Below are 12,836 nucleotides of genomic sequence, written 5' to 3'. Positions count from 1 at the left end.
GAAAAGTTGGGTAGTGGTGGGGTCCATTAACTATTTTAGGTAAGTTTTGAAATGTAAAGAATTGGATGGGACATCCCAAAAAGGAAACTGTAAAGAATCTGGTGGGACGGAGGGAGTATTACATTTAACAATTAGTAAAAATGGGTCTATATAGTCCGAAAATTGGATTAACCAAACAAAAAATTAACAAAAAGCGTGAATAATAATCGGAGAGGTGGAAACTTGAAACATAAAAGAAGTATCACTCACATTTATATATTAATTTCAGACAATCGAAGTATGAAATTTGTTACTCCAAAAAAGTTATGAAATTTGTTACTCCAAACCAAAAATCACACAATTTGCATGTCTTTATTTCCATGTTCAACTCCTACAAATCTTGATCATGCAGGTCCTCCTTTTTAAAAACAAAATTACAAGCCCATGTTATGTGGATTTTTGAGATTTATTTACCTGATTTTATCCCGGTTTAGGTTTAAAGTTGTTTTCAATTTTAAGTTGAAAAACGTGTATTTGTGTAATAAGTCAAATCTGACTTAAAATCAGAATTAAGTCAGAAACTTACTTAACGCCAAAAATTAAGTCATAAACTATCCATTAATCATTTTTGTTTTTATAATTATACTTTTAATAACTCATAAATTATTAATAAATCAAAATTATTCAAATAGATATTTTAAACTTCTATCTCATCACATGAGTCACGTTAAATCATAAATCAGATTAAACCATAACCTCACCCAAACGATCTCTTAGAGGAGAGCCGGGGAAGTGTTAACTAAAATTTCAGCGTTCGAATTTAAAATTTTGCTATTCTTAATAGTCATTTCGGAGATTAGCTTCACTAGTTTTGATAAACACTAAACAAAAACACTTTGTATCTAAAGATCCTATTAGTGATTATTGCACTCATCTATCTCATCCTCCGAGAAGATATTATTAAATCTTAAACTTTTAATATAAATTCAGGGACTATCATCGACAAATAATTCAATTATTTATTTTAAAGTTATAGGAGGTGTTTGTTTCCCGCTTAAAAGCCGGGCTTCTGGGTTTAAAGGTTAGAAGCACTTATTATATCGTTTGTGTAAAAAGTCAAAAAGCACTTATAAAAAAAGATAGGAATGCCAACTTTTGTTTCAAGACTTCTACTTTTTTCTCAAACACTTTAATCATTTATAAGTCTTAACTTGCTTCTGATTTCTACTCTATTTTGTTATTTAAGCAAAAAGCACTTATTTTAATGTCACCCAAACAACCTCTTAATCTTTGAAAGAAAAATTCATCACAAAATATTGCTAAATACGTACAAATAGTAAACGGGTTTTATATCAAACTGGCCACCCATTTCGTCAAAAAATCTCAGACCCACCCAAAAAATTTCGGACTCATTTAAGCCACTATAAACCAAATATATATCATTTTAACCACTTCATTATTCATACCTTTTTACTTAATTATTTATAAAAAATTAACCGTTTATTTTTTTACTACAAAACCACTTCGAGTACTTTCATAATAGTTCCTGGGATTTATTAAAATAATTTGGAAATTTCTAAAGCAACATAGCCATGTAGTTAAATAAAATATATAGTTATAGATATAGTTATATGATCATCCTAGCTATGTTGCTTTAGGAATTCCCAAATTATTTTGATAAATACTAGGGACTATTATCAAAGTACTCGAAGTGGTTTTATAGTAAAAAAACAAACGGTTGATTTTTTATAAATGTTTAAGTAAAGAACTATGAATAGTGATGATATATATTTTGTTTATAGTGGCTTACATGAGTCCAAAATTTTTTGGGTGGGTCAGGTGAGATTTTTTGACGAAATGGGTGGACAGTTTGATATAAAACCCAATAGTAAACGTATACTTCAGTAATTCTCAGCCACTGCCCTTAACACTATTAAGCAACATTGCTAAAAACACATCACAATCAAGCTTCTCAGAGGTTAATACAAGTAGAACAAGGATAGTAGTAGACAATAATGTCAACCCACCAACAAACCAAATAGAAAACATATTTTAAAGGGGGGCACTTTCTTAGCTCTCTCCTTGCCTTCTCCTTTAATAAACCTCTTCCTCCTTTCACTCAATATATATACTCCTCTCCACCTATCCCCTCTCCACCTCATTCACATATTCAAAATTTTCTCTCATAATCTTTCCTCTGTTTCATAAAAACCAAGGGTAAAAACTAAAAAATCTCTACTTTGTCATCTGTTCTTCAAGAAAATATTGCTGGTTTTCTTGGTCTTGAAGTAAAAATGGAGGAGGGATTTTCAAGAAGAGGCCTAGAACTAAGGCTAGCTCCACCAGGTGATCAAGAACACAGCTTGGCCTGTTCTAAAACCTCAACCAACTTCACTAAACACACTTTTCAAGAGAAAGATCATGACCCTTCTCTTCTTTCTCTTGGAAACTCATACTCCACCATCACAACTCACTCAGCTTGTTCTGGTTCAAAGAGAGGGCTTGACAAGAGTTGGCTAAATGAGAGTCAAACTCAAACACACAAGTTCTTGTATTATGACCAACAAAAAGACTTGGACTTGCTTCCTGGCATGAAAAAGGAATCATCTCAGAGCAAAGGGCTGGTGTCAGAGCTGCACAAGACTGAAAAGCAGCAGGCATTTTCACCAGATGCTTCTGCTGTAAAAAATACAGCTGGTCCCAACACTTCCCACAAAAGGTTTATTCTTTTTTCACTTTTGCAAGTTTTATTCACTGCCCAAGTGTACTATATTGTTTTCTTGTTGTACAGAGCATATTCACTATATTCCTATACAATTGTACTATTGCATATTGCATGTTGTATATGGACTTAGACTTACATGTTACATATGGACATGGGAAGGGGCTGATTTAAGATTTTTTTTCTCCGGGGTCATATAACAAATATTCAGAAAATATCTTTATATTTTCAAATTTTACAGGAGCAATTCTATAATTTTGTAACATATATAAAGTTGAAAAAATGCGAAAAAATAATAATGCCGGCAAACACATGTTCTGTCCTATGCCTTTTGCTAGATCCACCGGGGGGGATAGGTGGTCCTTGTTATGATAATGTTTACCTTTAATCTTTTTTCTTGGTTTCAAATAATGATGTTACTTGTCTTGCCAGAATTAGTTCATTGTCCCCCTTAGTGTTCATTGAACTTAATATATAACAATAACTTTATGAAAAATTCACTAATTAAGCAATCGTTAGTTTAATTGGCAAGACTTATTAAGTTGCTGAGAATACCCTTTCTCATGCTTAGAGGAAAAGGTCTGATATCATGTTAAGTTGATCGCCTACCTAAAATCTCAGTGTTTGAAGGAGATTTTTTATATGCGTTCATATAAATGATTACTCATATTAACAGCATATGTAAAATTGTTACTAGTACCTATTTTCCCTTAAATTTGCTGCTTATGAGTTTGAAAAAAATCATAACAAAAAAATAAAATAGGTGCTTATGCAGTTTTAGCTAGTGGATAGTATACTGTTTTGTTTTCTTGTTGAACAGAGTATATTCGCCATTTTACCCTACAATAAGTTTTATGCTTATATGCCGACATGTGGTGATTGTGGTCCTTGTTATGATAAGATCATAAAATAGACCTTTAATCTTTTATATTTCCAAAACAATGATGTTACTTCATACTTGTCTTGGCAGGATTAGTTAATTGTTCTCTTTAGCACTTCTAGATAAACCTCATGAAATAATTACTTTTAAGTTAATTAATTTACTAAATATTTTTCAGTTGTGATTTATTTGTGACTAAATGGTGCTAATTTCTAATAATGCAACAGAACTGTTCCTGCTCCAGTTGTTGGTTGGCCTCCAATTAGATCATTCAGGAAGAATATTGCAAGCAACACTTCGACGAAACTGAAGGTTGAGCCCAAGCAAGAGATTGTGGCTCCGCCACATAAGAGTGCCAACGAAAAACAGGTCGAGAGTTGTTGTAAAGGTTTGTTTGTGAAGATCAACATGGATGGAGTCCCTATTGGAAGAAAAGTTGATCTGAAAGCTTATGATAGCTATGAAAAGCTATCCTGTTCGGTTGATGAGCTTTTCAGAGGTCTCTTGGCAGGTAGTTTTTCTCAGCTTGTCTAAATTATATGCATGTCACTTGCATGCAAAAATTGTGATTTACCTTGAATGTATTATTATTTTGATCATGCATGGAATCAAGCCTTGTACGCAATTCTGTATTTAAAAAAGGATCTGTATTGATACCAACTTGCTGCAGTGCATATATCAATAGTTTTTGTAATCTAGTTATGCAAATATATTGGTTTCTCACATGGTTTGTTTCTTATCCTTGTTTAGCTCAAAGGGACCCCTCCGATGAAAATATCCAGAACCAAGAGGGAGATACGTTAATTACCGGGTTGTTAGATGGAAGAGGGGAATATACCCTAGTGTATGAGGATAATGAAGGCGACAGGATGCTTGTCGGAGATGTCCCATGGCAGTAAGCACCTCACCTCTGTAGATCTGATCATTGAAATTTATTATATGCCTTTCATATATGCCACTTGAGCAATTAATATATTCAAGAAGATCAGTATGTCACAGTTCTGTTTTATTATCCATCCAGCATATTCCAGATCCAATATGTTTCCCCATAATTCGTTATTTCAATACCATGCAGCTACCTGATAACTTAAAGGGCGTAATCTTTGTACATTTGTTAATAAGTTGAAGTTATTAGTTATAAAGTTCGATTCACAAATTTTGTAATTAGTTGATAAATTTGCAGCATTTCACTCTTCATAGTTCTTACAGAGGAATCTCTATGAACTAGAATTTTTGGAAAATATAAAGATGCATCTGTATTAACTGTTTCTCTCTATAAACACATTCAAGTGTTCATTCTCTTACATATGGCACTTGGCCACTTGACATGTGCAGTAATACCTTTCTGATACAGTGTCATGGAGCTGCATCATATTAACAAATGATTTCGTTAGATTTCTTGTCATGTACTTGAATTAATTAATCATCGACATGTGATCTGCAGCATGTTTGTGTCTACTGTCAAGAGGCTGCGGGTATTGAAAAGCTCTGACGTTTCTTCGCTATTTGGTAAGAATTTCTTGCAACTAGAAGTCTGTATGGTTTTTTATGTTTCTCTTAATCATACCTTAAGCTAATTCCATCAATTAACTCGCGGAAACTTGATCTTTGCAGCACGCGGTAACAAGCAGAGCAAGAATTCAACTGATGCTGCATTAATACAATAAAGAACCTCTGTTAGCTCAGTACTAAATGAGACTGGAGGTTTAATGTTTTGTTTATATCCCTTAATATTTTGGATTTAAAATCAGCCCCGTCTTTATGTAAAAAGGCCTTTGCTGAGTCGTACTCGGTGTACAAGACTCACTCATCCCGCGAGTTAAACCCTTACTCGCGGTTTTCGATTAAAAGGTTGTTTTCTGGAATCTAACCAGTAACCTGTTCCTAGACACAATCTATTGCTATTCCACCTGATTTTACTTGGTTTTCTTTTCTTTCTTTTTGCTTGAAAGCAGTTGGTTGACCGTTGACTCGTATGGTAATTCAAGATTTCTGTTTTTCTCATTATAATTGTGCTGTGGAGTGTGGACTGAAGTTGTTTACTGGACCTTTACCAAACTGATGCTAGTAATGATTAAAATAAGAAACTCGTTTTTATTATTGGAAAATGAGAGAAAACAAGAAAATTCGAAATTGGAGGCCCAGTCCAAAAGTGACTCGTTGGATTGACTTGATTTTCCTCTTACTTGGGCTTCAGTCATGTTTTGTAGTCCTCAACAGCTAAGAGTAAACAGTAATCTGCTTGTATCCTTCGATAATCAGAATCGAACCTAGACGACAGAGGATAAACTCTTAACTACGGAATTATCCAATCGTGTTCAATAACATGTTTTATTATAGTAAAAAATAGGAATCGAACTTAATCGGTTGGAAAAACGAAATCGAACTTAATCACTAAAAAAAATCGGAAATTAATTAAATTGTTTGGATATTAATCAAAAGATTAATTGAATAATTGAAAATTTAATCAGATCGACAAATCATAAATCTTAATCACCGATTTTTAAAATAATAATTTTATAAAATATCGAAAATCATGTAATTTCGGTTCGATTTCGATTAATTCCATACGAATGCATTGGGTGATTTTGACAAAATATGATAAAAAATCAAGAGCACAAAGACAGAAACATACAAATAGATCCAACATTCCTCGTGAATTTGGTCCAGTTTTCATAAATCTTCTTGAAAAAATAAAGCATCAGACAGAAGAGCAAAATATTACAAACAACATGTTATCCTCTCATCAGCTAAAATTCGAAACTCCAGTTACCAAGATCTGCTGTTACACCGATTTCATGGGACAAAAATATAAAAATTTAAGCCCCATTTAGAGTCCACATCATAAACGCTATCTAGACCATCTGCATAGATAATGCTGTCAATAGAAATGGCAGACATTTATGTGCATGTTACAAGAAATTATTTTCGAGACTGTGGCATGGCAGTGATGAAGTTATATGTGAATACGGAGAAGCAAAATCAGAAGATCTTTCTCTATACAGCTTTTTGATTGATGCAGAGAGAACCCATCACAATTATCCGCTTTTTTTGGGTATGTGCTTTAATGGCTGTCTTAAATTTTTACAGTAGTTTATAGTGAAGTATCGTTTTACACTTTTGTGGAGATACCCATATGGTCAGCTGTAAAGAAGGGCCGAGAAAAAAGGGTTTTTATTTAAAGGTGAAAGTGATAGCATAGGACCAGGCCTGACTTGTGAAGACCCGTATATAGTGAGAATTTTTATTGTGTGTGAGAGAGAGATTAAAGAGAGAAAGAGACTGAGAGAGAGGGAGAGAGATTAAAAGAGAGAGAGGGAGAGAGATTAAAGAGAGAGACTGAGAGAGGGGGAGAGAGAGATTAGAGAGAGAGAGACTGAGAGAGATTAACAGAGAGAGAGAGAGAGGGAGAGAGATTAAGATAGAGAGAGAGAGGGGAGAGAGATTAAACAGAGAGACTGTGAGAGGAGAGAGAGAGAGATTAACAGAGAGAGAGAGAGAGGGAGAGAGATTAAAAGAGAGAGAGGGAGAGAGAGAGTGGGGAGAGAGAAGTTCTGAAATTTGTACAGCAGAGCTAAAAGTTAGAGAGTGTGTGAGGAAAAAGATAGAGAATAAAAAGAGGGTTCTTTTCAAGTTTTGGGAGTTTATCATTGGAGGAAAGAACTCAAGCTGCATTTGAAATTAGAAGGTAACGTGAGTAAAAAAATTCCTCCATTTTTTTTCTTTTCTGTGATGATTACTACTTTATGAACAAGTTGTTTCTTGCATGTTGTCTGTAATTGCTTGTTTGTTTTCACTGCATAGATAGTTTGCATGTTTATTGTAATGAAAGCAAGAGCTCTAAATGATTATGCCTTCTGTATGTTCTTTACAACAGGAAGCTTTGTTTTTGAATTTGGAAAGGTGGGCAAAGCTTTTCATAACCATCTAGTTTGTTTATGTGTCATTATTAGTATCTTTTTATTTTTACTGATTTTGTCTGTAAATTCTTGTCTACTTGGTTGGTAAACTTTCAGTTTTTAAATTTCAGATTCTTGTTTAAATCTGTTTCATTCTGTGACCATTTTGTCTGGTAACTCATTTCTTCACGAGCAAGTGTCAGATTTCGATAAAAAGACAAGAAAAGATGGTGAATAAAAAACCAATCTTTTATCTCTTTGTAGTATTATTTAAAGATTGATGCATTTGTTAACATTTTCCTCCACACCCTGTACTTCATTTCATCACTTACCTAGTGTTTTTTCGGTAAATTACAACTGGCTTTGTTAGTTTTCACCAGTTGTAAAGTTTATATTTGATTTTTGGAATATAGGTTGTTATCTCTCACGGGCTTTGAGATGGGAAAAACTACAAGATGGTTGAGAGGCTTGTTGGGAATGAAGAAGGAGAAAGAAAATGTCGATACTTTTGATTTGAATGACCAGAAAGGGAAGAAAAAGTGGAGCTTTGCCAAGTCCGGGAAAAACTCACGGTCTGCGAATCAAAGTCCGGCAATTAATCCGGCAACTGATAGTTCTTGGCTGAGATCTTATACTGAGACGGAGAAAGAGCAGAACAAACATGCAATTGCTGTAGCTGCTGCTACAGCAGCTGCAGCTGATGCGGCTGTTGCTGCTGCGCAGGCAGCAGCTGCAGTTGTTAAGCTTACTAGCCAAGGCAGACCAAATCTACGCATGAGTGGCAGGGAAAGATGGGCTGCACTTAAGATACAAACTGTTTTTAGGGGTTATCTGGTAAGTGAAATTTTTTAAATCGGAAATAAGTAGTATGTTAATTTGTCAATGCCTAATAGCAGAGTTAAATGCATATAATGATATAATAACTTTTGTACCATGTTCTTGATCATGCTTTCCGTTGGTTTATACGCTTGAGTTTGATTGAGCAATTATCTTTATTAAATTGTGGTAATGGCTGGTTCTTGCATCGGTTTGTGATTTAAAGTATAATCTTTGGATAAATGTTGAGCTTTTTATGTATCATCCTCAACTTGCAGAGTAATACATACCTCTAATATATATTCATACATTTGTGCTCTATTTCGTTTAACTTGCTAATGACTACTATTGGCTATCTGACAGTCAAGAAAGGCTCTACGGGCTCTAAAAGGCCTGGTGAAACTACAAGCTCTCGTTCGAGGCTACCTTGTTAGAAAGCGAGCCACTGCCACTCTTCGTGGTATGCAAGCTCTTATCAGAGCTCAGGTCGCTGTCCGATCTCAAAGGGCTCGCCGTTCTTTCAACAAAGATCATCTATCTCAGCTAGAATTTATACAGAGGAAGTCCATTGTGAGAATCGCTACTACACTTTATAGACTGTTATTCTGTTATTAGCGCCTATCTAAATTTTTGTGTACTTATGTGTTATGTTCAGGAAAAGTTTGAGGAGCCAAGAGGTGAATATCACAGTAAGAGGTTATCAGCTTCTTATGAAACTTCAATCCATGCTTCTGAAGAGAGCCCAAAAATAGTTGAAATGGACACTTTGAAGTTGAAATCAAGATCAAGGAGAATGAACTTCTCTGCTTCTGAATCAGGGGAAGACCGCTGTGACCAAACTAGCTCGTCTCCCCACCTATGTCTAAATCCTAGTCGTCTTTACATACCAGATCATCGACAAATTCATGATTATGACTGGGGCTTCATTGACGAGCAATATAAGTTTTCGACTGCTCAAAGCACTCCACGATTTGCATATTCTGGCCACTTCAAAACCCCTGCAACACCAGCCAAGAGCGTCTGTGGTGAGAGTTTCTTCCGGTCATATTCAAACCATCCTAGTTATATGGCAAAGACACAGTCCTTTAGAGCGAAGGTAAGGTCTCTCAGTACTCCTAAGCAAAGGCCAGAAGATGTGCAAAAGAAGAGGCTTTCACTGGATGAGATAATGGCGTCAAGAACAAGTTTCAGTGGAGTCAAAATGCAGAGGGCGGTTTCACATATTCAGGAATATTCGAACCCCTAATCATTCAATTTAACCTTTTCTGCTTGTTTGACAAGTTTATGGTTTGAACTGCATATCACACTACTAGTTTAGTTAATATCGAAGGAGCTACTAACAAGAAGCTTCTGCATGGTCTTGCTTTTCCACTAAGTTTGATGTTTGACAACCTATAGGATATAACAAAGTGTTTGTGTAAATTCTTTGATAGAGTTTGAGTAAATCACTTTTCATGAATGAAACCAGAGTGTTCTGTTAAGCTCATTCTTCCTACTCTCAAATTTTAATGTGCTTTGCATTTTGTTCGTCACTCTTAAGTCTTAACCAAGGTCCACTCTTCGCTAACAAGGCTGATGGCCATTCTCAGCAGGAAGGGAGAGGTACATTCACATCGAAGGCGTTTTCTATAATATATTGTCATTCTACTAAGTATTTTGATTTAAGTTTTTCTCGGAGTTTTACAGAAATACAGGTTGAAGTATCTGCATAGCATGTTTTTGTTTCCTGTATGTTCCATAATAGGCTCTGTTATTCTAGCTTTCCTGGGAAACAGATAATTATTCGTTTTTAAAAGTTGCAACATTTGTCAAGAAAGCAACTCTTAACAGAATAAAGTGCAAAGGTGAAATCTTTAGTCACACAATCAAAAGAGGCTAAAATGAAAGTTTTGGGAGAAATAGTCGAGAAAGTTGGTAAACTTATTGGGAAAATTTACACAGAGTTGCTTTTCCAGTACCATATAAAGTCACTGCACGTAACTTCCATGTAAGTGAGTCATGCATTAACCAAAGCAGCTGAGTTGCCTGTATCTTCTTTGTCACAACAAAAAGTTCACTGCTTTCAACCCCAACTCAACTTTTTTTTTTTTTTTTACCTTTTCTCTTATATGAGCTTTTTATTCACCATGTTTGATGAGTAGTCAAGAATATTCGCTACATTGTGAATAAAAAGACAATAAGTTTTTAAGAGATTTATACTCATTACTCGTTTATATCTGAGCAACTTGTGAATAAAAAGACAATAAGTTTTTAAGAGATTTATACTCATTACTCGTTTATATCTGAGCAACTACTCAAATACAACAATAAAATGGTAAACCTACCCCAAATAGATAGATAGTGTGACATAATTTGATGGTTAAAAGTACATATTGTATAATTTCATATCAAATTTGGTATTTTTCATATTTGATATTTTCAACAATGTCATTGTTTTATTAATAAAACAAATTTGTTTCCTCCATATATGTATAGATCGAAAGATTTCAGGTCATTGGTTAAATCTAGATAGTTGATTCTGACGACTTGTTATTTAACGATACAAACAGTGACTATAGATTAAGCGCTTCGATATGCAACCCTTTGACCATTTGTTGACCGTTAAAGTTAACAGCGGCCGGGTTTACACTTTGCGCCCCAGAAGTCTAAGCGCTTTTTCATTAATATTTCCCAAACTCTACATAAGGTGATAGGTATTGGGGCTCAGTACTTGAAGAAAATTTTTCATCAGTTGGAGTTTGGCAAGTTGTGCAACATCAGAGATTTCTGACCTAAAGGCATTAAAGTCCCATGGATTCATGGGAATAATGTTCAAGTGATTGGCGGCTGCAAGAAGGTAAGGCAGATTTGCTAAAATACAAGGTGATCAGTTCTTGGCCTATGAGTTACCGGATCAATTCTCATTTGTAGAAGTTTCTTCTTAAGATGCGTTTTCCAGAAGTTCTTTATCTCATTATCAGTCCGTCCTGCAAACTACATTAATTTTGCGAAAGCTGTTACAAGGTATGCGCGTGATCCAAATTATATGTTTTCGTATGAGGCTATTTCTGATTTCTTTGATAATCATCTTAAAGTGGATATGAAAATGCTAGAATCTAAGGACTTTAATGATATTAGTTTGGCCGCGAAATGGTGTCCATCTTTGGATTCGTCGTTTGTTAAGTCCACGTTGTTGTGTGACAATATAGCTAGAAAATTTTCCCTAAGAATTGTATCCTGAATATGAAGGTTTGGAGGATGCATATTATGCGTACCATGTACGTGACAGGCATATGGGGGCGAGCCAGCAGGATTCCATTCGATATAATCGTGTGACATCAATTGCCATGACAAATTACAAGCAAAAGTTCTTGAGGCATGATAGGCTGAGGTTTGATAAGTATGTGGAGAAGAAAGTTAGATCGGCAAAGGCAACTCTTGCATATGGTGCATTACTTCCTCACAAGATAATAGCATCGTTAGATGATAAGGATTTAGGTATGGTGGCAGAGCTTCAGGGGCAAGGAATAGTAGATGATCTGTCTAGCAACGTAAAATTGAAGAATTGTATAGCAATTTGTGATATCTCAAGTAGTATGAAAGTTGTGTACATGGATATGGATGTATGTTTGGCACTTCGGCATTATAGTATCTGAATTGAGGAGCCTTGGAGTGGGAAACTCCTTACATTTAGCACCAACCCGAAACTTCAGAAAGTTGAAGGTGAGGATTTGAGATCGACGGTTGATTTTGTGAGGGGCTTGGAGGTGGAATCGGCTACTGATTTTCAGAAGGTGTTTCATGTGATACTAAAGGTGGATGAGGTAGAGAAGTTGAGAGAGGAGCACATGATTAAAAGAATATTTTGCATAGCCTATCACCTCATAAGACAAATAGAATTTGGAAAATAGTTTTAAAAATATTGATGAAAAAATGCTAAAACTTCTGGGGTGCAAAATGTAAGCCCCACATCTGTTAACTTTAACGGTCAACTTGACTGAAGATGATCAAAGGGTGCATATCGAAGAGCGTCTTAAACATTCGGTGCATATTGGAAAGAAATATTGTTTAAGACCAAACCGAAAAAGCGCTTAAAATTCTACGATGCAAAGTGTAAATTACTCATAATTTTGCATATTTAAATTTGCGACGCTTAACTTACGACTGAAACAATATCTAATATAAAGAGCTATCTAACAACGACTATCTTATGACAACATATATCCAACGAATTTAATTTTAATTTTCATTTTCTCGAAAAGCGGATAGTTTTACACATGCGAACTTACGACGCTTAACTTATGACGCTACGAAATCTTTAGCTATCTTACGACGGTGACTTACAACGACTTTGACGTGGTGAGAACATTATTGTTATTTTATCTGTGTGTGTCAAAATTTTATTACGCGCATCTTATAATACGACGGGAATTGGTATCAGTCGTATGTTTACGATAAATTATACGACAATTGTGTCTTTCTGTGTAAGTTACGCGAGCCCGCCTTTTGTGTCTTAATTAAATACCGAGATTTGTTGTGGTGGTATACATGTTGGTATATC

The 12,836-nt window shown here is 35.0% G+C and overlaps 2 protein-coding genes across 6 annotated transcripts; both read left to right on the top strand.

Annotated features, from left to right (window-relative positions):
• The first annotated feature begins 2,004 nt into the window (after positions 1–2,004).
• Positions 2,005–5,585, top strand: LOC108220076 (auxin-responsive protein IAA26). Its single transcript, XM_017393726.2, has 5 exons — positions 2,005–2,698; positions 3,809–4,092; positions 4,332–4,476; positions 5,026–5,090; positions 5,196–5,585. Exons 1-5 carry the CDS (start codon positions 2,274–2,276, stop codon positions 5,246–5,248), a joined length of 972 nt encoding a protein of 323 aa, XP_017249215.1. The 5' UTR covers positions 2,005–2,273; the 3' UTR covers positions 5,249–5,585.
• Positions 5,586–6,256: 671 nt separating this feature from the next.
• Positions 6,257–9,777, top strand: LOC108220758 (protein IQ-domain 26). Of its 5 annotated transcripts, none has more exons than XM_064093415.1 (4): positions 6,257–6,636; positions 7,894–8,314; positions 8,660–8,866; positions 8,952–9,777. In XM_064093415.1, the coding sequence occupies exons 2-4, from the start codon at positions 7,919–7,921 to the stop codon at positions 9,540–9,542; spliced, it is 1,194 nt and encodes a 397-aa protein (XP_063949485.1). In that variant the 5' UTR covers positions 6,257–6,636; positions 7,894–7,918; the 3' UTR covers positions 9,543–9,777. The 5 variants fall into 5 exon arrangements, with proteins under 5 accessions (XP_063949485.1, XP_017250100.1, XP_017250099.1 ...); XM_017394611.2 differs by lacking the exon at positions 6,257–6,636 and adding an exon at positions 6,643–7,274; XM_017394610.2 differs by lacking the exon at positions 6,257–6,636 and adding an exon at positions 6,644–7,269.
• The last annotated feature ends 3,059 nt before the right edge of the window (positions 9,778–12,836 follow it).

Source organism: Daucus carota, chromosome 5 (genome assembly GCF_001625215.2).
Source record: "Daucus carota subsp. sativus chromosome 5, DH1 v3.0, whole genome shotgun sequence".
Lineage (NCBI taxonomy): Eukaryota > Viridiplantae > Streptophyta > Magnoliopsida > Apiales > Apiaceae > Daucus > Daucus carota.
The sequence above is the reverse complement of the archived record's forward strand: the minus strand, read 5'-3'. Positions and strand labels throughout refer to the sequence as shown.